Source organism: Lygodium microphyllum, chromosome 6 (genome assembly GCF_053477565.2).
Source record: "Lygodium microphyllum isolate KBCC chromosome 6, Lygodium_microphyllum_v1.1.10, whole genome shotgun sequence".
NCBI classification, from domain to species: Eukaryota; Viridiplantae; Streptophyta; class Polypodiopsida; order Schizaeales; family Lygodiaceae; genus Lygodium; species Lygodium microphyllum.
In genome coordinates, this window is record NC_141140.1 from 83,196,955 (window position 1) to 83,222,088 (window position 25,134).

The window sequence follows — 25,134 nt, forward strand, 5'->3', positions numbered from 1 at the left end:
CCAATCATAATGAGCAGCCAAAGCAATGACACTACAAATGGTGGTCATATGTGAAGTGGGTGCAAACATCTCATCATAGTCAATCCCATGATGTTGGGCATACCCTTTGGCAACAAGACGTGCCTTGTAGCAATCAATGCTACCATTAAATCTATGTTTTTATTTATAAACCCAAGTAGTGCCAATAGCACGCTTGCCAACACGCAAGTCACATAGCTTTCATGTTCCATTTTTGTGAGGTTGAGGATCAAAGCTCAGTTGAGAGTGCAATAGACAATGTGGAGAGTGAAGCATGACACCCAATGCAATAGATTGAAAGAGTGTAAGCTGAAAGTTCAAATTACAACCCTTAAACATTAGGATTGTAGGGGGTGTTCACATCCGAACATGATAAGTACCCATAAGTGTGTAATGTAGGCACATACAAAAGAAGAGAATACGTTTGGGGGAAAAAACCTCTCATACCGAGAGTAGAAAGTGGCCTAGTGTCCTACTGATCACTGACACTCCTCTGTGAGCGTAGGCGTAAGTGAAACCCAACAAACCCCCCTAGAGTGAAGAGTGATCGAAAGTACAAGGATCATCCGCCACCAAAGGAGATCAAATTTAAAGCATTGCGAAATGCTTCAAATTTATAACGAGGAAGAGCTTTGGTGAAGATGTCTGCCACATTGCTGGTGGTAGGACAATAGACAAGGCTGATATCACCTGCATGTAGCCTCTCTCTGACAAAGTGATAATGTATCTCAATGTGTTTCGTGCGTGCATGAAGCACTGGGTTCTGTGCCACTGCAATGGCAATCTAAATGTCAATGAACAAAGAAGTAGGATCCATAACAGATACATCCAGATCAACTAGCAAGCGTTTAGTCCATACACATTCAACTGTGGTAGTGAAAGCTGCCTTGTATTCAGCTTCACATGACGATGTGGCAATAGTGGATTGTTTCTTGCTAAGCCAAGATATGCAAGATGAGCCAAGAAAAAAAAATTGCCACTAGTGGAGTGGCGTGAATCATAATCACCAGCCCAATCAGAATCGTTGTAAGCATGTAAATGCAGTGGTCCCCCCTTGGCATAAAGCAATCCAAGAGATCTAGTACCTTGCAAAAGTAACGAAAGACACGCTTAACAGCTTGCCAATGTGACATGCGTGGCTGATGCATATATCTGCTCAGGGCTGAAACTGCAAATTGTATGTCTGGCCTAGTGTTGCATAGGTAAATAAGGCATCCAACTGCTGGAACATATGTGTATATATCAAACAAATCATTGTCATCATGTAATGACAACTTTAGTCCAGGTTCCATCGGTGTACAAACTAGCTTGCAATCCTGTAAGCCAAACCTCTCAAGGAGTTTACCAATGTACCTTGACTGTGATAAACCAATACCTTTAGCATCATGAATGAACTGAATGCCCAAGTAATAATGCAAAGACCCCAAGTCTGACATCTCAAAAGTTTGCTGCAAATTTTGTTTAAATATTGAAATCTGATCAACATGTGTCCCTGTAAACAAAAGGTCATCAACATATAGACAAATGATCAACATGGATCCCCCCTCTTTACATACGTAAAGGATAGACTCAAATGAGCTGTTTATAAACCCTTGGCTGAGTAAAAAGGCATCAATCTTTGCATACCAAGCTCTAGGAGCTTGTTTCAAGCCATATAAAGCCTTTTTGAGCTTGTAAACCAAGTGTTTGGATCCCTCAACTGCAAAGCCAATGGACTGTTGTACACATACTTCATGAAGTTCCCCATGTAAAAATGCAATTTTAATATCTAACTGATGCATAGTCCATCCATAATGGGCAGCCAAAGCAACCATAGACCTGATAGTAGTCATTTAGGAGGTAGGAGCAAATGTCTCCTTGCATAGCTACCATCCAATGCACACTATGTTGTGCATCTTCAAAACATTCAGACTCCTCGTCATCAACTGTACTTGCTGCCATAACAAACTCCATGGTATGTGCAGTATCATGCATACGAGCTTGTCTTCTAATACAACTAGCTATGGGTGCATCCAGATGACTATGTTTCATAGCTTGTAAATACCATCTAGGCATTTGTCTAGTCCCCCTGACTGTGCACAAGCTCTTGCTGAATTTCAGATTCAGCACTTTGCTGAATATTCAGATCAGCCAATGGCTGATTTTCTGCATTTTCCAATGGAGTAGTTGGCTGAACATTAAGTTCACTTACTGAAACTCCAAGTGAATCACCAAATGAAATGGGCAGCAGCCCTTCAAATACATCACGGTCAGCCTGATATGTGTCAAAACCAACAAGGGATAATTCTGATTTTTCATCAAAGAGTACATCTCTACTGACAAATACCTTTTTAGACACGGGATCATAGAGTGTGTACTATGTAGCCTTGGCTCTCACCACTATATCCCACAAAAATGCATTTGACAGCCTTGTTATCCAACGTTTTTCTGAGTACCTAAGAAATGTGTGCATATGCAAGACACCCAAAGATACGAAAGTGCCCAACAGAAGGTTTCCAGTTGTTCCAAGCCTCAAAAGGTATAACATTCTTTAATGCTTTTGTGGGGCATCTGTTTAAAACATGGCAAGAACACATTACGGCTTCCATCCAAAAACTGTGCTGCGAGCTCTTTGCTTTCATCATACATCTGGCCATCTCCATGAGTGACCGATTCTTCCTCTCTACAACCCCATTCTGTTGTGGAGTATAAGTAGTAGTGAATTGGTGAACAATGCCCTTCTGCTTCAAAAAAGAATTCAGCATAGAGGACATATATTTCCCCCTCGATCGGAACGGAGAGTCTTTATTTTACAGCCAGATTGGTTCTCAACAAGTGCTACAAAAGCCAAAAATGCATCATACACTTCTGACTTTTTAACCATAGAATAGACCCAACAGAAGCGAGTAAAGTCATCAATAAAAGTCACAAAATAGTAACATCCACCCAATGACTTTGTCTGCATAGGGCCACATACATCTGATGCACTAATTGTAACCTAGCTGTGGCTCTAAAGGGAACATCACAGGGAAGCGAAAACCGATGCATTTTCCCCAAAATACATCCTTCACATAAGTGCTCAGGAGGTCTCTCCAAAAGAGGTAATCCATCTAGCATCTGTGTACGCTATAAGAGCATCAAGCTACCATAGTTCAATGCCCCATGCGAGCATGCCATAACTCCGTCTGTAACATAGCAGGAGTAAAAGTGGATGCTAAATACACTAACTAATCAACTAAAAGAGCATCTAGCTCATATAACCCATGACATAAAGTGACAGTCAAGACCAAAGTCATGTGTTCCTTATCTCTCACCATGCATCTGTCATCATCAAAGGTGACCTGCAATCCACAAGGTGCCAAAGAAGAAATAGAGAGCAGATTCTTCTTTATACCTAGCACAAAAAAAGCATCCTGTAGTCGGAGAATAGAGCCATCAATGGCTATGAGCACAATCTCCCCAATACCTCTAACAGGGTATGATGCATTGTTGGCACACTGAACAGACTTGCCAACTGGAGCTGCACCAACAAAAGCAAATAAATCTCTACGAGATATGATGTGCCTAGAAGCACCACTATTAAAAAACCAAGTGCATGCATCCTCAATAGAGCTAAATACTCTCTCAACCCAAGAAGAGTCATAACTGCATGTATAAAAGCAATAGTCCCTGTCTGCAACAAAGGACGCTAACTCAGTAGCAATGGAAGGAACATCAAAAACAGACATCCATGACTCCTTTTTCTTCTCCTTGGCGATGTGCTTTCTACACTCAATGATGTAGTGGCCTTGCTTCTTGCAATAATGGCATTTGTCTTTTTTGGCTTGCACCCTTCTGTCTTGCTATAAAAGCCTGCTTAGAGGCTATGACATCCACACCACTATTTCTTCTTGTTTGCTCCTCCTCTAGAAGCAAACTGACTAACTGAAGAAAAGTGATCGGTTGTGGGGCAATCCTCATGGTGAGGTTTAGGGCCGTATGAAAGGCCAAGCACGAAGGAGGTAATGAGTTCAATGTAGTAGATATCAACTATGCATCTGAGTAGTACTCATCAACATTCATAAGCTGCTCTCGCAAGTCTTGAATTTTGTTCAAGTGATCCTGCATAGAATCACCCTCATCCATCTTTAATGTCTCACGCTCTTTCTTTAAGAAAGAGATGCGGGTCTCGTTCTTACCAACAAACATCTGCTCCAAAGTTAACCAGGCTTCTCGTGAAGAAGCAATAGACCGAATGTGAGGGATGGTAGACCGCTGAACTGCCAATGCAATCAGCAACAAAGTCTGTGCATCCCATGTATCCCATGCTTTTTGAGCTCTTGATCTCTGGGGTAGTGACTGAAGTGGAGCAGGCTGAACAGGCTGAGATGCTCGGTGTCCACGTCAAACCACAACTCCAAGCCTAACTTCTTCTCTGCTTACATAGTCCCAAAGATTTTTCGCAATTAGCATAGTCTTCATCATGAAGGACTAAAGTGAGTAGTTGTTACCATCCAATCTCTCCTCCTTGGATACACAGGTAAATGCATCACCTCCCTGATTTGCCATGATAATCAATGCCAAAAGAAGCAAAAGAGCAATGTCCAAGTTGGACCAACCTAGAAATCTCAAAATTTCCAAAAATTACAGCAAATAGCTTGCTGCAATTAGCAAACTGAAGTACACTCTGTCAAAACTGTCTATAATGCACACAGTCCATGTTCAGCAGTACTATAGAAGCAAAAGCCCCAAACTTTCTTGCTCCAAAATTGTCAAACAAAATCTATTTCAGACTGAGACTGCAGTACATTTGCCAACCTTTGAATTTACAACAAAAGCTCCAAATTTTCACAAAATCTCTGCGTGAAATGTGTCCCAAACACTTGCAAATGCAGAGATATGCTGCCCAAGCACAATGCTTTCCTGCGAATAAGATTTAAAATAAAAATTTGATTTTAAAAAATGTCTTTTTACCCTGATCTGGCTATCAAGTAAGCTCGAACTACAGGTTCACTGAGCCACACTGGCGAGCCGCTGCTGCGACGTGCTGGGGCGTGCAAGTCCTACATGCACGAGCGCCGCAGTTTCGGTGGCGAAGTGGCTGACGACTTGCAAACTGGCAAACTGGTGGACAAGTAGCGCTAGCACGGGGTGTAGGCTAGGGGCGGGGATGGCACACACTAGGAGCAGGCCCACAAGGGCAGCGCACAGCACGGCAGCAACCGCAGGAGACGGAGCAGGTAGGTGCAGTGCCAAAGGACTGCTCAGAAACCAGAGGTGGTACTGGGGTGGCACTGGACTGGAGGCAGTCGAGTGCTGCTGGCAAACTGGAGGCGGACAGCTCCAAGGGGAACTGGAACTGTGCATGAGCGGGCAGTACTTTCGAGCTACAGGTGAGCAGCAGTTGAGACCAGAGCAGAGCTGGACTAAGATGGGACACTTGTAGATTGAGGCCAGAGCAGAGCTGGCTTGCTCTGATACCAAATGTGAGGCTGAGAGGATCGAAGCTCAATTGAGAGTGTAGTAGACAGTGTAGAGAGTGAAGCATGACACCCAATGCAATAGACTGAACGAGTGAAAGTTAAAAGTACAAAGTACAACCCTTAAACCTTAGGGTTGTAGGGGGTATTCACATTCGAACATGATAAGTACCTAGACGTGTATAACATAGGCACATACGAAAGAGGAGAATAAGTCTGGGGGAAAAAACCTCTCATACTGAGACTAAAAAGTACCCCAATGACCTATTGATCATCGACACTCCTTTAAAGAGCATAGGCGTGAGTGAAACCCAACAATTTTTATCAATAGAGTTTAACTCTCATTGCATAATTTCCATCCAATGTTCATTTTGTAACGTATCATGTAAAGAAACGGGTTCTTCATTGCAAGCAATAGCTACAAGTCCCTACACAACCAAGTTACCCTATGCATGGCAAGTGGCTGCTCTAGTTCTACTAGGAAGAGAAACAGGTTGTTTGCTGTCCCATAATGTATCTAACAGCCATCTAGGGACTGTTTTAGCTTCCCGAATAGCAGCCCTCTCATTGGCCATGTCATAATCAACAATGCCTTGATCAATGGGCTGAAAATTAGGCTGTTGTTCAGCATGAGTTTGTTGCTATAACCCCTCAATAGATTGCTGAAATTGACCAAAATCAGATCCCCCTTGCTAAAATAAAGGCAACAAACTGTCCAACATGTCCATAGGCCCCACATTGCGCTGATTTTTGCACTCCATGAAGGGCTAACCAGCATATTCAGCGAATACCACATCTCTACTAACAAAAATCTTGTTGGTGGAGGGTTGGTACAAGTGGTACCCTTTACTTTCTGCACTATAACCAATAAAGATGCATTTGACAACCTTGTCTTCTATTTTATGTCTTTGTGGTTGTGGCATTATAGCATATGCCAAACAACCAAAGACACGGATGTCAAAAATAACAGGTATGCTCTGATACCATGTCAAAATAAGTGATAGTACAAAGAGACAATAGGGTTTGCAAGGAGTAACAGTGAGTGTGTACGGCAAACACTCAGAGAGAAGAGAAACTCAGGAACACAAAAAGAACACGGTGATGATGCACTGAATCATGCTATGAGAAGAAAAGCCGATACATCGAGCCAAAGCTCAAAAGATAACTACACTATCCTATATGAATCAAGCAAAAAAGGAAAAGATCTCTACACTGAAAAACGCAGGTGAAGGTGGAGCCTAATGAAAAAGGGTACTGACGCCAAGCAGATGATGGTGATGCCAACTGGAAGATGCTCCAAACCCAAGGCCTGATGTTGGAACAAGGCGCCTGAAGTAGAAGAGGAAGGGTGAAGGCAGCCACGAGCCACGAACCGCAATGTCCTTCTAAAGAGGTGTGAGGGTAGTGGAAGGAGCTGCTAAGAGAAGAGAAGGGTGTCTGATGACAGAGGGTGAAGAATGACTGAAGAGTGATAGGAGTGGTAGAAGTGCGGAATGAATGAAGTGACTGCCTAATTTATATGCATCAACTGTCTAGGGTGGTGCACCACTATGTGGGCATCCACTAAAAAACTGGCCAAAATGTGAACATCAACCCGTTTTGGGATTGTTAGTGTGAAACCCTAAATGAAGTGTGTAAATTGAAGAAGTGGTTTCTCAACACCCCCTCTCAAGCCCAAAAAGGGATGAAGAAAAAGGAACGAAGAGAGATACGATGAAAATGTAGAGGATCCCGAAGATCCAATATTGCCACCTGAAAGGTAACCCGTAGTAAGAAACAGTAGACCATATGAACTATAGAAACTGAATCCACCTTGGGAGAGAAGCCACTAGCTCCATAACTCCATGCTGGAAGGATTTCGAAGGCCTCATCAACAATTCGTGGCTAAACCTCCAAGGCCCCAATCTAGGTGGTCTTTGAAGATATTGGGTATCAATAGAAGAAATGACTGCCCAAAGATAGCCATTCCAAAAGAGTGAAGGATAGATGATGAACTTCATAATGAGGAGGTGCCTCCCCTAAGGGTGGAGGTGCAAGGACCCCCTCTGAAGCCGAACAAGTAGAAGCTCCCTCTTAGGCAAAGAGTATAGCCCCCTTTGAATCCCCCTCTATGAGGGAGAGGGAATCTAAAAACTCATGGATCACGAACACTGAATCATCTGATGACGAAGAAAGTGTCGTCCATCGTGCCGAAGAAAGTATCTAGGTTATCGAAGATATTGGAGAACTCCTACAGAGAGACAGTAGGGTTTGCGAAGAGTAACACTGAGTGTGTACGGCATGCACTAAGAGAGAAAAGAAACTCAGAAACACAAGAAGAACACGGCAATGATGCATTGAATTGTGCTATAAGAAGAAAAGTTGATACATCGGAGCTGAAGCTCAAAAGATAACTACATTGTCTTGTCTAAATCAAGCTGCGGAAAAATCGACACAGTGAAGGGAGCAAAACGCAGTTCTCCGGCCAGTGGGCTATCGAAGTAATCACTGGAAGGTAAGAGACAACTGTCAAGGGAGCAAACCACAAACCTTGATGCAGTCGAATATGTGGAAGATGATGGATCACCAACAGTCGAAGGAGTAAACCGCAATCCTCTAATATCGAGGAGTGACCTGGGCAGCAAACGCAAATCCCAAAGTGTCGGAGCTCTCAAACACAAGGAGAGCAGCCCAGATGTTGACGCCAGGTGGATGGAGAATGAGTTGGGCTGCAAAAATGCAGGTCCCAACAACCTCTATGAGGGACTAATGACGCTAGGTGATGGAAGGGGAAGCCAGGCTGCAAAAACGCAAATCCCAACAACCCTTGTGATAGACAAATGATGCCAGGTGATGGGAAGCCAAGCTGTAAAAACGTAGGTCCCAACAGCCCTTGTGATAGACAAGTGATGAAATCACTGATGCTCCATGATGTAGATTGGTGCTAGAGGCTAGGATGCTAATGTCAAGCTTGAGATGATGACGCCAAGTAAGGAGAAGATCTCCATATTGAAAAACGCAAGTGAAGGTGGAGTCTGATGAAAAAGGGCACTAACGCCAAGCAAATGATGGTGATGCCAAGTGGAAGATGCTCCAAATGCAAGGCCTGATGTTGGAACAAGGCACCTCAAGTAGAAAAGGAAGGGTGAAGGCAGCCACGAGCCACAAACCGCAATGTCCTCCTAAAAGGGTGTGAGGGCAGTGGTGTGAGTGTGCAACGGAAGAAGGAACTCGAACACAAAGGAAGAGAGAGACAATCTGCAAGAGAAGAAGAAAAAAAACCTGCACTGAATAAGGAACAAATGCTAAATACATAAGGACTGATCAATCCCTGCACACAGTCCATAGCATCAGTGAGCGCACCGGATTAGGCTGATGATGATAGTAGCACCGAAGATGGAGGAAGATGACGGAGTCGGAGTGTGCACCTGCCAAGGAAGGAGGGAAGATGATAATCTACCTCACTGCCAAGTGGAAAATGGCTATAAATAGCCAAAAAACCCAAAAACTCGCCAACCTGAAATTTGGGGCCAAAAATATGTTCGACCAACATTTAATGCTAGTAAAAATGCCAGAAATGCTCACAAAAATCCCGAAAAGGGTGGACAATGTCCAACAGGTGAGGCAGGCTGAAGAATGCAGAAACTAGCCCGGGGAATATATACATAAAATCACGACTAGAGGAGAAAATGCACTAAAATGCAATAAACTGAGTGCTCTAAAATGAGCTACCTCCTTCGTCAAAACAAGTGATAGACAAGTCAGAGCTCCTAAAGTCCTCATCTAACTCAGATTGCAGCTCGCAAGCAAGAGATGGCAAGGCATGACAAACATAACTTCTAACAAGTGGAAAGGGTTGATGAGAGAAGGAAAGGGTGTCTGATGACAGAGGAAAATGGGTGAAGAGTGGTAGAAGTGGTAGAGGTGAAGAACGAATGAAGTAATTGCCTATTTATAGGCATAAGCTATCTAGGGTGGCACACCACTGAGCGGCTGAAAAAGTGGCCAAAATGTGGACACCAGCCCGTTTTGGGTTATCAGTGCGAAACCCTAAATGAGGTATGTAAACTGAAGAAGTGGTTTCTCAACAACAGATATGTGACACCACTCGTTTCTGGCCGTTCCAAGCCCCATAAGGTATACAATCAGCCAATGCTTTAGTTGGCCTACGATTCAACACATACATTGCACACATGACAGCATCAAGCCAAAACTTTGGGGACAATTTATTGTGTGACAGCATACCACGTGCGATTTCCATCGAAGTGAGGTTTTCTTTCAACCACACCATTTTGTTGAGGTGTGTAAGGTGTAGTACACTGATAGATAATGCCCCTTTCAACCAAGGAGTGGAACTCCTGTGACATATATTCCCCCCCTCCATCGGTACGGAGTATAATCAACTTACATCCACCGCCATTTTCAGCCAAGGCCAATAAAATTTGTGTTTCAAAGCATATGCCAAACAATGACGAGTCATGTTATCAATGAAAGTAACAAACTGCAAGTACCCTTCGATGGACACATGGACCCACAAACATCACTATGCACAAGCTGTAATTTTTTATCAACACACATAGTACCACCCTTAGGAAATGAAGCTACGTGTGGACAATCAGAGTACTCTAGCTTTGGCAAAGAACCTTGTGTTTCACGATCGCATGAAGCACATGGAGGTTCAGTACCACTATGTTCAAGAGCAAATCCTGGATTCCAAGTTAGCGGTGACCTATTGTCTCACTGAGGACAATGCGGCAGATGTCTTCACGAAGCCTTTGCCCAAGGCTTCTATGCTTCATCACATGAGGTTGTTGGGTGTTCAAATACTCCTAGGATCTGAGAAGGGGTGTTAGCCTACCTATGTTAGTTATGTCAATCTATCATCTCCTAGTAGTGAGCTCCTCTCTGAGTCTAACACAAACGTAGGAGCTTTGGTAGTTTAGGTGTATTTTCTCTATTTGTCGGCTTCCTGTGTCCATTCCTAGGCTAGGTACTGCTTTCCACAGTCTGCCTACACCTCCAGACATTGTCATTGTCATCTAGGATTTTTCTAGGGTCACGCCTATTTTTCTACCATTTTTTTCTTCAGTGACCAGCATTTATTGCTGGTCGGCCAACATTTATGGCCTCTTGTGGTGCAAGTTGGCTAGATTTGGGCATTTATGGCTATTATAGCTAGCCCCCCCCACTTAGCAAACACACACAATCTTCAATCTTTAGTCTTCTCTTTGCAAGTGCCTCCAACTCTTCGTGCTTGGTGCTGCCATTGTCATCAGCCTGATCTAGTGCCTTCACTGACGCTTTGGGCTACGTGCAAGGATTGATCAGTCCATCATCATTGTATCAGCATTCTTCAACCAGTGTAGTATTCTTCCTTCATCTTCAGCTTCCTCTCTTTCTCTCACTCTACTTCTCTCTATGTTCGTGTTTTTCTTCCGTTACGCACTCTCACAAGACCATCATCAGAGGCCAAAATCTTGTAGCCTCGATAGGCATTAAACTATTGTTGATATTTTTTTTGTCAATTAAATATTTAATGCTAATGCAAGATTAAATGTTGCCGTTACATTGAATTTTAATGTTAGCATTCCTTTTAATTTTTACATTAAGATTAAATGTTATATGAGTATTGTAATGAATGTGGGTATCGAGGAGAGAGAACACTATTGATGATGATGGAGAGAGAAAACAGTTGTGATCGAGGGGGGAAGAGGAGAGAGAGAGAGGGAGGGAGAAGTGTCTCCAATATCCTTTTACGAAAAAAAAAGAAGTGTCTCCAATAGAAGACAGAATGTTAACCATTTTACTCATGGTGAGAATTGAAGAGGGGTTTGAATTTGGTTAAACTGGGTGACAAATAGTGACGGACAGAATGTGCAAGGAGTGGAGTGAATGGAGATGAATGGGCTGGGTAGGAGGCATTAGTGGCATGGCCCCTTACCCTAGCTACCGTGGTCACTTGGTGGCCGAACTATTGCACGGACTTGAAAGGTCCGCTTGGCACATGGATTCTTGAAACATCCTGTTGGTAGTCTAGATGCTCTAGTTTTTTTAGTTGGGGGGTTACATGTTGTAACCTTTAAAATTTTCTTACCCTTCTTCACCATAAGTTATCCATGTCCAAATCCGTTGATCAACCTTTTGTAAAAGGGTCAAGATCTCATCCCTTAAGCTATACCCCCCCACCTTACACTTTCCACCAAAAAAAAAGAGTCAATTCTGTTAGCAGTCCAGACAGCTCATGTGAGAGTCTGTGGGCATGGCTAGGTTATTTAGGCATTTTATTATGGTTATTATGATGCTTATTTGGGGCATTTTATGCTGGCCCACCAGCACTAAATGCTGGCTAACCTGCCTCTATTTGGACATTATTTTCTTTTTTATGTACCTGGCTCCCTCCTCATTTAGTTATATCATCACCTACAGGTTCTGTGGAGAGAGGGAGCCAATGCCAATGCCTTGGAGTTAGAGACTCACTATTGTACGCATCATTCTCATGTTTGGTATATGGATTTCATTTCCCGAGCACATCTCTGAGTTTTCTTTTGTAGTATTCTTCTGTTTTCTTTCTTTTCTATCTTGTGTTCAACAATTTATTTCAGCACTTGTGGTCTATGCTTCCATTGCTGCATTTTTGCTACAATTTTTCTATTGATTACAGGTTTTTCTTCCCCTTGTTGCATAGCAACATGGAATGGGAAACGAGAACTGGGAACACCATGATTTGCTATATAGCCAAATGGAATAGGCATGGAACAAGGATGGGGAATGGGGAATGGGGATGAAGAACCCAAAACTCGCCATTCCATGTTGCTATGCCTTGCTGATCAGGCCTGCGTTTTTTAGACCAGCAACTTGTGATTTCAGCCTCCACCTAGATTCTAGCCTATAATCGTCAATTTGCTGCATTAAATGCTCCATCAACATGTGTTTTTCATTTTTTTCCCTTAATTGTTGTTGGGCGACTGTACGTACAGGCCGTTTTTGCTGTTTCTGGCAGCTTTTGACTGGTTTTTTTTTTCATTTTGCAGCAGTTGGCCATCATTTCTCATTGGATTTTTTGTTACGCTGCATGTGAACTCTCATTTTGTGAAGTCTTTGCTGTTGGTTGGCTGTATTTCCTCTCCCTATACCTTCTTTCCTCTATCTTCTCTTCTTCTCTTCTCCAAATGGCTCCTCCGTGCAGCTCTACAAAAGATAAGTTACATGGCCCTAACCATCTTACATGGAGTGCTGTGATGAAAGCTTGGTTTGAGTAGAAGCAGATTTGGTACATTGTCAATGGAGCTATTCCTCGACCCCAACGTCCTTTTTCTCTTCCCAATGATTTTGATGCGGACAACCATGGGTAAGCTTTTCTTACATGGGATTCAAACGATGCATGATACACTTTAATGACGCCCAGTGCATCAGGCAAATACAACTTATGTTACAAGGGAAGGCACATGCTTGGTGGGTAGGCATATGCCCTAAGCCGGTAGCTTGGACTGATTTTCAATCCATTTTTTGGAAACACATGGTGATGGATGATCGGATTGAAAATTTCTGAAAATTATTTTAGCAAGGACTTCGTTTCGCTCCTTTTGCAATGCGAATTCCCTTCAGATACTGCCGCAACATTGCGGTCATCTTTCGAGCTTCAGCTTCACTGTATCAGCTTGGTTCACGCAGCATGATTCAGTGCTTCATCATCATCCTCTTCTGTGTTTTGAGTTTCTCTTCTCTTTCAATGTTTGCCATGCACATTCTATGTTTCCCCTGCAAACCCTAATCTCTCTCTGGTTTCCTTTCACAGCAGTCATTTCTTGATAATTATATTGGTTATGCTATGAAAAATGAGGTCAAAACTATCCCTCATTTAGTGGGCAATTTAGAAGATTCTCATACAGCCCCATAAAAGCCAAACTCAAAAGTTTGCTTTTGGCATTCACTCTACCCAACTCTCTTTGAAGGGAGCCACTTTTTCAACCTAAATATATCCCATCATTTCACACTCTAGCCTTCTACAACCACTCTACTACCACACATTAACACCTCTATTTTAGTGCCCAGAAAATTAATCTGACCAGCCAACAATTAAATTGGCTAGGCCAATTCATCTTCCCAATGTTCCCAAGTCTTCTTTAGCCCTCGGATTGGTATTAAGTATCATTGAATGCCAAATCCCTAATGTCATCAACCAACACTTATGGCTAATAAAATGTCTTAGGCTGATTTCTGACACAAATACCACCTAGCGTTTGTGCAACATTTACTTAAGACAACTTTTGCCTTTGACATCCACAAATTTCCTCAGGTCCTTGGCTCCTAAATATGAAATAATCTTAGTTGCACTTCACATCTACAAAAACATTCGATTAAAAATTAATCCAAATATTAAAGTAAAGCAAGCAAAATTTCACATCCTTGTGACAACCAATCACACATGGCTTGAAGTAGTGACCAACAAAGAGCAACCGTGTCAATCTCAACATCCAAAATAGCCCCATCACCCATGCTTTTGGGAGTATGGAGTCTAGACATGGCTCGACCTCTCTCTCTCACACAGGAGAAACTACACAACCCTCTATGACTAGAGGTCTAGGGCTTTGGGCAGCTAGAGTGTTTGATCACATCATGGATCAAGAGGAGTAGATGGTATTCAAATAGGCCTTGCAGAGAGCAGATAGCTAGCACTTAAGGGTGAGACTTTCGAGAGAGCCTCATAGCTTTGTGTTTTAGGGTTTCAACCAGCAGCACTGCTTGAAAGATAACAAAATGCAGCATTCTGAAAGGGAATGATGATGTGGCAAGCTGTAAACAGCAGCAGCAGCAGCAATGTGGCCTTTAGAAGGGAAAAATGCAAGAGTCTGGAGTGGTCATTAGGTTGAATCAGCTGTATTGTGCAGACTGGGTAGGTCTGGATGGCAAGATCATGACATGGTAGCCAGCTAGAGCTGCGTTTGATGCAGGAATGATGACGTGGACCACCCAGGGAAGTAGGTGGACAGCAGCAAACTCTTGGTCTCTACTACAGATGCGACTTTATCAGCTCGCAGTGTGTTGATGTCTTTCCACATAACCAGACGGGTTTTCCAGATCCCTCACGGACACTGTGATTTACAGGGAAAGATCTCAATGCAGCTACAAGACTGATAGCTCTTCACCACCTTGATTCTGATCATCCTTGGCAGGATTGGAACCTTGAGGCTTGCTTGAGTCTGGAGGATGCTTTGGTTAACTAGATATATCACCTTCTGATCAGGAATCACCATTGGTTGGTGACCAAAGCCAATGCCATGTTTGGGATCTACATAAAAGCAAGGCATGGTGGAAGAAAATAGTCATGGAAGGCGGGCTTAATAAGACTCCATTCAAATGAAGAATTTTTCTTTGGAGAGTGATAATAGATGGCCTGCCCCTTTCCTCAACTCTTTCCAAGCAACATACGTATAATGGCAACTATTTCTTTTGTACTACCAGTGTGGACTCATCTCGCCACAGATTTATTTCATGCCCGTTAGCAAGAAAGATCTAGTCCCTCCTATCTAACATTTGGAGAGTTGTGATGGGACCTTTGCTGCATCCATCTGATTGGAACTTTGGTAAGGCAAAATATCCCACTTCCATGCAACACATATCAAGATCATGTTTCATTTTCTTAGATTCTGGGGCTGTTGGCACCACTAGATCACCCAGAATGCCTTCATCTTTGATTATGCCTCCAAGGTTCAAAGTCATATTCAGCATGCTGGCCTTCTCCCTAGGGAGGATTTAGTTGCTTGGCGTACAGCAAGGTTCTTCTACTACTCTACCATGACTCCTATATTTTTCCTATGATCAATATACCTACTCATTACGAGGTGTTTTTGAGACCAAAAGAAGGGTGTGATCACATGATCGTGAGCTTAACTGACTATTGTGGACATGATCACACCCTTCTTTTAAGACCAAAAGAAGGGTGTGATCACATGATTGTGAGCTTAACTGTCTATTGTGGATGTGAGAAACAAACAAAAGCTTCACATCCAAAGCTTCACAGCTTCATAGCACAGCTAATTTGGCCAGCCTCAAAGCCAATTCTCACACAAGATAAAAGCTAGATAGTTGCTTTTGAACTTTAAAAAGAAAGGGAAAGTTTAGGCAAAAAGCAATCTTAAGTTGAACTAAATCAGCTCTTTACTCAAGAAAAGAAGAATTAATTTTTGAATTGGAATTCACAGTGCCACCGTACCATTGTCAAGCCAATGCTAACAAAGAAAGCATGAGCAGCCCAGAAGCAAATATGCAGACCAAGCACAATAATTACTAACCTTATTTTTAATAACTCTTGATGCCGAACGGTAACGATCTCTTATAAGTTTCCCAGGCGCTCCTAAAATTATGAAAACAACAGTATCTATAGTCAATGAGCTCACAAGTACCTCTCTCACTTCCAATGTAAAGACACAAAGAAACAGCAAAGAAAGTGAGCAATAATCATAATAGTGAAAGTAAGGCAGAAATTTTATTAATAGTTACTGAGCTAAATCAGATGGTCAAACTACAAATGAACTCTTTATACACAAATTGGGCTAAATTCGACGGCCCTGACTGCTCAGTAGTGACTTTCCATAGTAAAGACCACTTCAAGAAAACACCTCATTTGAAAGTTGAAAACATATGACTCAAGCAGTAAACTATAAACTGAAAGGAGGAAACAACATTTCTATAGTGGTCAGATAAATAGATAGAGCCTTAGAGAGAGACATTTACAAATGCGAGTCACTTATTAGTAAAGCCTTAAAGTGAAATTTATCAGAAATTACCTGGAATTTGATAATTGTCTCAGGTACAATGACCTAACTTAAGAAGACACGTGCTGGCTATTTGAAATGTTAGTTATACATTTCTTTTCATCATGTGTAAGAAGGTGCGGCTAAATTGACAAACTTTGTCCTGTCCATTAGCTGAATCAAGACCTTGATATCCTCAAAACAAACTGAAAGAGCTTGATACTGCTGCCACATGAGTTACACTTTCCAAACAGATCAGTTCTGTTTTCTTTTTTGCACTTTTGAGCAGCAGAATGAGCTACAATGTACTATGATTTCATTTAAACTGTTACAATACAGAGTACATGAGATAGCATGCACTCTACCATCATATGCCTGAGGGGGCACCCAAGGGGCCTTGAGGTAATCCTATGTTAATGCAATCCATGCTTTATATCAGGGAGTTTCCTTCTCAAATTCACTATTACTCTCCTATTTTGTGTGTATAACAAAGAACAATGAGCCAAATGTTGAGACCTTTAACCTAGATTGTGAAATCTCTATTCCCATTCAACCAGATAAAAGCTTATGGCATCAAATCTAAAGCCTACTTTGGTATCTCAACAGTGACATGTGTTGACGGTCACCAGAAAATAATCAAATGCTGCAGATTTGGGGTACACTTTTGACTTCTTTGGTTGAAAATGGTATCTGTCACTACACGTGTTTCTACTTTTAGACATAGTACATAGTTTTCCCACATACTTTAGTTCAAAAATTTTATAGTTTAAAAAGCATTACCAGCCCATTCTGACTCAAGCTCTCCTGCAGATAATATTACAGGCTCAATCTTCATAGCCTTGAAAATCAGCTCTGTCTGAAACGATTTTCCTTGTCCTTTTCCACCCCATACACCTGAGTAGTGACCATAAAGTTCAAACACTTTTTAATAGTTGCCCTTTAAAGTGGTTTTTCAAAAGCTAAACAATGTGACCACTTGAATTTATGAATCTAGCAGATTACATATCACTGTAAAGAAACCATTCATCACATGGAAGACAAACAAGCTACATAAATAAGAGCTCCAGCTTCCATGCATAAGTGATACGTTAGTTATGGTATGGAACAGCTGCATTTTTACCAAATGACCCCAGGAGAGCCCCACAAAGCTGCATATATTACCCAAACAGGTCCTATGCTGCTGTGATTTCACTTGTGGCAACCTCCATCAGGTGCACAAGAAGACAAGTATCATCTACTGAAGAGATCCTTTCACTCATCCAGACTAGGAATAGAAACGTCATGCAACTCTATTCACATAACTGGTCACCTGAAAAGAAATTATTATGAAAAAGGCATTTTATTCGACAGTAGGACAATTGTCCAAAAATCTCCTATAAAAGGAAATGTGGGCATCCATTTTCTATCCCTCATTCCCACATCTTTGTGCCAGCACTCCATCACCTTCATTTTCATGATCTTCCCTCTCCAGCTTCTGCCTCTGCATTGGTCGTTGCTGCCAGCCCAGCCAGCTGCCACCCATCCTCGGGTGGCTGCAGCCATGCTGCCACCAGCCTGTTGAAGGTTCCAACCCACTCAGCCAGCTGCTGCCCCTGCTTTAGATTGCTGCATTTTTTTACTGCTGATGCTGCCACCAATCTTTCTCAGCTGCCATCCTGCTTTTTGGGCACACTTGGTGGCTGCCTTTAGGTCCAGGTTGACACCCATCTATTGTGATGATGTCACCTGCATCATCTACACTTCCAGGTGGCTGTGTTTTCACCGCACGCTATCATTCTTTGCCCTCAGAGATTGTCACCCGGCAGTACATTGCTGCATTTCTCTGCAAAACCTAGCATATCGTCACATCCCATGTATTGCCATTGTGATGAAAGTGATAGTAAGCCCCAAGGTGTGTGATTAAGCTCCGAGTTTTGACTATCATTGTGATGAGAGATTAGTTTTTGTAGAAGAGAGTCTGGTACATCACTTTTAGTGCAACTCCAAGACTTCAACATGTCACCTCCTCTCGACGATCTTGATGAAGACAACTTTCTAGACACTTTCCTTCTTTGGAACCACAATGATACCCTCACATATGTGCTGTTTCTCCAATGCACCTCCAAGGAAGTCCTCTCGGTAGTTACTTCCTATGGGACATCTCCAAAGTTGTGGGTCAAGCTCTGGCTCATGTACAAGGCTCTCCATCCACCATGCAAGTTGTCACCCCCTATGATAAGCTCCAAACCATTCGCTAAGAGGCCACCAACATGTATATGATGTGCCACACTATGCTTCTATACCACACCCCATGGAGTCGCCTCCATGGGGTGTGGTATAGAAGCATAGTGTGGCACGACTCCATGGGGTGTGGTATAGAAGCATAGTGTGGCACATCATATACATGTTCTGCATAAAGCTTGCCATGTCCTTGGGGCGACTCCATGGGCTGTGGTATAGAAGCATAGTGCGGCACATCATATACATGTTCTGCATAAAGCTTGCCATGTCCTTGGATCCTTGATGGGTGTTTGGCGTCTGGACTCTCTGAAGCTCCGCTCTAGGGTGATCATGTACTGTCACCATGCATAGTAGAAAATCTTGCATAGATTTGGTGGCCTCTTAGAGAATGGTTTGGAGCTTATCATAGGGGGTGACAACTTGCATGGTGGATGGAGAGCCTTGTACATGAGCCGGAGCTTGACCCACAACTTTGGAGATGTCCCATAGGAAGTAACTACCGAGAGGACTTCTTTGCAGGCCATCTACATCAGCAAACACCTCTCCTATTGTCGCCTCAGTTCCCTAACACTTTGGTGATCAGCATTTGGTGTTTCCCACACTTTGACGCTCTGACTAATGGTCACAGTACTTGGCATCCATCTCCATTGGACATCACTCTCCGACATTGCAACACTCTACCCTTGGGCATTCTGTACGCTCTTTCATTCATTTACGGCATTCATTCACTTCATAGTTTCTTCTCTCTATGTTTGTCCCTATGTTCGAGTTTTGAGTTTTTGCATTTTGCGTTTAGGGTTTGAGTTTTACTTCTCTATCCGAGTCTTTTGTCTTTCCGTCTTGGTCGTATATGCTATGTTTCCTAAGTACAAACCTTAGTATATCTTCACATGGTATCAAAGCCGATGCTCTTCTAACCTACGGTGATTGTGGAGACTAGTCTTTGTGCAAGACACATGCATGACTTGATTCTCACTCATAATGTCTCAAGCACCTTCTTTTTCAGATCCTATGACACCCTATCAAGCTTCTCCATCATTGGAGGCTCTAAGGCATTATGGTCTCAAGGAGAAGGTAGACACACCTTCACCTTTACCATCTTCTTATTCTCGTTTTGGTTATGCTATCGCCTATAGCAAATGGCTGAATTCTGCAAAAAAAACTAATCAGCAGCTCCTCTCTCTCTCTCTCTCCAACTAAATGCACTAAATGAGACTCTCCTAGCCCCAAATAGCCTTGTCTCCCATTGCATGGGCATTTTGGCCAAGTGGCAGCCTTCTAATCCCATTTTCCAATCATTTTCAGTCATTTAATTAATTCTTCCTATCCACAATTTGATTGGCTAGGCCATTTGCAACCCCAAGGGATCCCTACCATCGATTGACCCTTAGAATGGCATTAATTAATTAATTAATTAATGCCTAGTCCCTAGTGTCACCACTACTCACACTTAATGGCCAATTTAGCTATCCTAGGGCCAAACTGACACCAATTGACATCCAAAATCCAATTGGTATAACTTATCACAACTTTTGCCTTTGACACCCACTGCTTCCTTGGGGTCCTTGACTTATTACCATGAAACAATTGCCATGTCTATCACATATGCCTTACAACCGTGCACATTTTATTATTAAATTAATCAAATGTTATTAGGAAGAGTAAAGCATCTCAAAAATTTCATGTCCCCGTGACATGAGTCATCCAATTTTCAGCCTACAAATTTCAATCTTCTGCAGGTGAGAGAGATCTCCAACTGGTGATACTCCAAAAGTCTACTGTATCGATTCTTCTTCAGTCTACATACTTTGTAGTCTTCGGCATTCAACTCTCTATTTCTCTCTCTCTCTCTCTCCCTCCTCTCTGTGTTCACTTCTTTCTTTCAATTCAGTTATACCCTTCCACATTCACATCACTCTTAACAACAAGAAACATGGGATCAAGTCACCACAAGATATGCGTCATTGGCACTTCTAGAGATTGTCCCCAGACATACCTATAAAAGCCATATACCAAGCCATGGCTATTTGATACCCTAGTCACTCCAATTCTTATGTACTCAACAGCGGTCTAGGCCCCAAGCCTAGGCACATCAGTCTGGACACAAATAGAGAGACCTCAGATTATTTTGTTGTCACGAATGATATGCAGCAAACCCTCAATGCCACACGAGATTCTTAGAGCACAATTTATTGCACCACACATGGAGGTAGAGCTCACTTTCAAATCATCACTTTTATATAGAGAGTGCAAAGCACAACACTTAACATGTTACCATGGAGACCACTAGCAACTTCTCAACAGATGGCCCATGAGAGCTCATGGTACTTCCAGGTGGAGCAGCTACTTGCCAAATATGATCTTGGCATGATCAGCTGCCCCCTCCCCCTTTTCCCAATATGACCCCAACTCCAACTCACATGGATAGAGAGAAACGTGATCATTAGGTGAGACCTATGTCAAAGACATATATACAAGACCTAGGTGGCACTCCTAACCCCTCTTCACGGAGGACCAGGTCCATCAAAACCATCGCAGGGATCTAGCATAACAGTAATCCTCCAACACAGGCCACATGACCACAAATACCAGAGGCCGAATCAAAAATGAAGGCATCATGAGTGCACCAAATGCGCCAGAGAGCCGTCCATCTAAGAAAATGGAAGAGAGAGGAATTATCTAACAGCAAAGTGGACAAAGAAGGCATCTTGCCCATGACCCAAGAACAGATGGGCATCTCTTGCTGTTGAGTCACGGAGGTCCACACAAGGAAAACAAAGCTCAAAATCTGTCTCGCAATAGGCAAGAGGTGAAGAGATGAGTTGTGGTCTTGTTGCATATAGTGCAAAAGATACAATGGACACAGGAAAACTTGTGAACACACACTTGTGAGCACACACCATATCCCAGTGTTCAGACCCCCAACAACCAGCCACCATATGAAAACTTTCCGCTAATAAGGAATCTTGGTCTTCCACAGTCGAAAAAATCTGTCCCACCACTTCCCCCTACTATCATGCCATACTTTATTGGCTTTCTTCGTGACCCGTCCCTTATCCTCCACCATCTTATGGTAGATTTGATTAGCTAACTTTTTTGGAGTTTCACAAATATCCAATCTTGCTAAGGAAAAGAAGGCTGAAAAGCAAGCAATGGACTATACTACTAAATCTGCTCCTGCAAGGTCAAGCAATTTGGCTATAGCCTCTAAGCACCCCAAAGTATTGGTAAACATAACAAAAAGAATAAAGACGAGGCTTCCCACGAATGGCAACATAACATACTGCTTGCAACCCCACTCTAGCTATCTGATCAAATTTATCTCTTTTATGAGGCCAATCTAACAACTCAAGAGTGGCTAATACTTCTGCCTGCGATGAATTAGCCTCCTTTTAGAGATCAAGAGGACACCAAACAATAAAGCAAAGAATCTCCTACCACGAGCCAATCAAATGGGTAAGAAAAAAGAACTATGAAATTTTAAGAGGCCACATGAAATTCAGCACATGCCACCAAGAAACCCGGATAAGTATACGACCATGTGAGATACCAATCTCCTCAATAAAAGATTTGGTAATATCAGTCCAAGGATGACTCTACACACACATGGCCTGCAAAAACACCATTCTCAAAAGTTATCCTATGGAGATTGACATCCAACAAAGCTGCTCCCCCAACCGTTTTATGGTAACATGCTACCAAGATATCCATGCCTAACCCAATGATTCCCTTTCTTTTTCCATAACATAAAGCAGATGGGCTGCACTGATTTCAAGAAAGACTTTTCTTGGTCCAAGGAAGTAAAGGCCAAAAATATGAGACCATACTAATCATGATGGACTGAGCCGCACATGAAAAGGCCAGCCCTAAGATTTCCAATACATAAACATGTCATACCAAGAGGACATCCAATCAAGCAAGGCCCCAAGAGCCACATCCACACCAATTTTTCACCTTTAGAAACAACGACCCTGCCAACCCAAAACTTGCAAATCAATCTCCATACAAGAAAGTGGTAAGTGGTGTGGATTTCTAAGCATTAATATGAAGCTTCAAAGCTAAGCCAAGTAGACTCCAAATAGTCATTGCTCAATTCACATTGGTCCAATCAGCCCTAAGAGACATAAAGGAATCATCTACCAAAGATTGATCCAAAAGTTGAGCACCACTAGGAAGAGTCAAACCAACGATCTCCCCATCATCAGAGCCAACCTATCCAACAAAGGCAGTGGCGCGTGAGTGACCAATGCAAACCATAAAGGACTAAGAGGGCATCCTTGATGAAGAGAATGAGACAAGGCAATCTCATATGTAACCCCACAATTAAGCACAATATGTGCCACAACATCCCAGCTGATGGTATCAATAAGAGAAGTCATGTGAGGAACAAAACCCATGGTAGACATCAATGCCGTTGGAAAGACTAACTAGCATGATCAACAGCCTTTTCAATATCTAGTTGGATTATAACAACCTACTGGCCAAAGGCTCTGCATGATCAATCGGCATCTGAACATTCAAAACATTATGCATGATGTTTCGTCCCTCATACCGATGTGGATGAATCAAATATAGAAACACTTTCTGCAATCTATTGACAATGCTTTTGGAAAAGATTTTGTACAAGGAACCCACAACAAAAATGGCTCTGTGTGTGTGTGTGTGTGTGTGTGTGTGTGTGTGTGTGTGTGTGCACTTGGACCCACAACAAAAATATCAATATGGAATTGTAATGGAGCCCTATGCTTGGACGTTGGTTACTTTGAAGATAGCTTCCGAAACATAGACATAGCCATGTACACAAAATCACACCAATGTAAAGGTAGCCAACTACCAGACATGCAAGGATACACGTGGGAGAGTGCATTTTCTCCAGCAGTAGAAAACCAAGAAGCACTAGGGATATTGGAGGTGTGGCCATACTATACCGAGAAGACCTCAAAGGGATGGTGTAGGTAATGAAGAGAGATCATGATGCACAATACTTATGGATTAGGATACATGCAAGAAGACTATGTGACATATTCATTGCAATATGCTACTTTCCTCCTACAAACTCAACCTATGCCACATGACATGGATCTCCCTTTGATGCACTTTACAAGGATATTATGAGATATGCTAGCATTGGGGACATATTATTAGTGGGAGATTTCAATGCGTGCACTGGAGATGGACAGAGTGACTTTTATATGCATGATAATGCCATGTTCAAAGAGATTGACATAGATGAAATAGGCCTATGCAAGAGAGCCAAGAAAGGAGGGGCAAGTACTATGGGTTACTTGATAGGTCCTCTTGTGGACATAAGACACATGGAACACCACACCTCTCTAAACATCCCAATACCACTTTGTGGAAGACACCTCACACATCTACAATGGCGCTCTACAGAATAGTTTACATATATTGGACTTGAGTAGATCATTGGAGGAATATACAAGGGACTTAGCAAAAGCCATACATAGATCAACCAAGTATGCATTCCCACACACCATGCCATGATGTAGACCCACACTCTCTACTTCTCCCCAAAATAGCTGATATGATGATGAGTGTAGAGTTATTCGAGCTAGCTTACAAAGAGAAGTGGAGCGAGGCACTTGGTCACACCGTGGTAAACCTTGGGAAGACCAAAACCTTGGACTTCAATACCTCAACAGCATGGGTGACTAGATCTATGTACCAATTCCCATTTGGAGGAGACGTAGTGGAGTATGTGAGGAAATATGTTTATCTGGGAGTCACCTTCTCTAGCCCACGACTTACATTGAGAGGGGCATCAAAGACACATCTAGCATGAGGCTTTGCAGCACTTGGGGCACTCGAGAGTCGATATGCTCACATATAGTTCCAGGAGCCTTGCACCAAACTATGGTTGTTTGACACCCTAGTCACACCTACATTACTATATGAAGTAGAAGTATGGGGCTGCAGCTTGTACAACAAGGGTCTCAATCCACTCACTAATCAAACCGAAACGCAGAAAGATTATTATGATGGCTCAGATAGTATGGAAAGGACATGGATCATGATGATAAAACGTATGATTAGGAGTAAGCCCTCCACCACACATCCCATTGTCAAAGCAAAGCTGGGGGCAGCAGCTATAGTCACAAAGGCACTCTTTAGGGCAATGACCTTTTGGCATAGATTATGGGATCTCCCATGTCTATGGGCACTAACTTCATCTAGACAACTAGTAGTAGGGGGCGAGAAGAATAGTTGGTTTTCACACATAACTATATGGATGAGTCTACATGGTTTGGATATTGAATGCCTTCCACCTTTGACAACAACCTTGACTACCTACACTTTCTCTCAGCCGATCATAGCTAAATAAAGTGATCAGAGTTGATATCTTGGGGACTAAGACAACAAGGACATGGATCCACCCACCACTCCCTCTAGGATGGAGGATGGAGTTCTACCAAAGTTACTTCTTATGCCTCTCTGATGATGGATTCAATATTCGGTCAGCATACATGGACACCCATCTCTCCCATAGCATACGGGCTGATATCGAACAGATTCATACCTCCTATCACGCACTACAGATGGAGAAAAGTAGATGGACAAATACTCTAGCAAAGGATTGGACTCGCCAACTTTGTGGCCAAGAGCCTAAGATAGAGGAGCATTACACATGGAGATATACAGTATACTATGACATATAAGGGCATTACCACTGCCTATTCCATGATGGTTTTCGACCTCCTCACAGC

General features: G+C 42.6%; 1 protein-coding gene across 1 annotated transcript in view; it reads right to left on the minus strand.

The window, feature by feature from the left end:
* Nucleotides 1–25,134, minus strand: part of LOC148034741 (P-loop containing nucleoside triphosphate hydrolases superfamily protein) — a 57,618-nt gene that overhangs the window by 27,792 nt on the left and 4,692 nt on the right. The window contains exons 5-6 of the mRNA XM_087679697.1: nucleotides 16,970–17,083; nucleotides 15,728–15,789 (exon numbers count right to left, since the gene is read on the minus strand). Coding sequence (XP_087535823.1) covers nucleotides 15,728–15,789; nucleotides 16,970–17,083 — 176 coding nt within the window. The remainder of the gene's footprint in view (nucleotides 1–15,727; nucleotides 15,790–16,969; nucleotides 17,084–25,134) is intronic.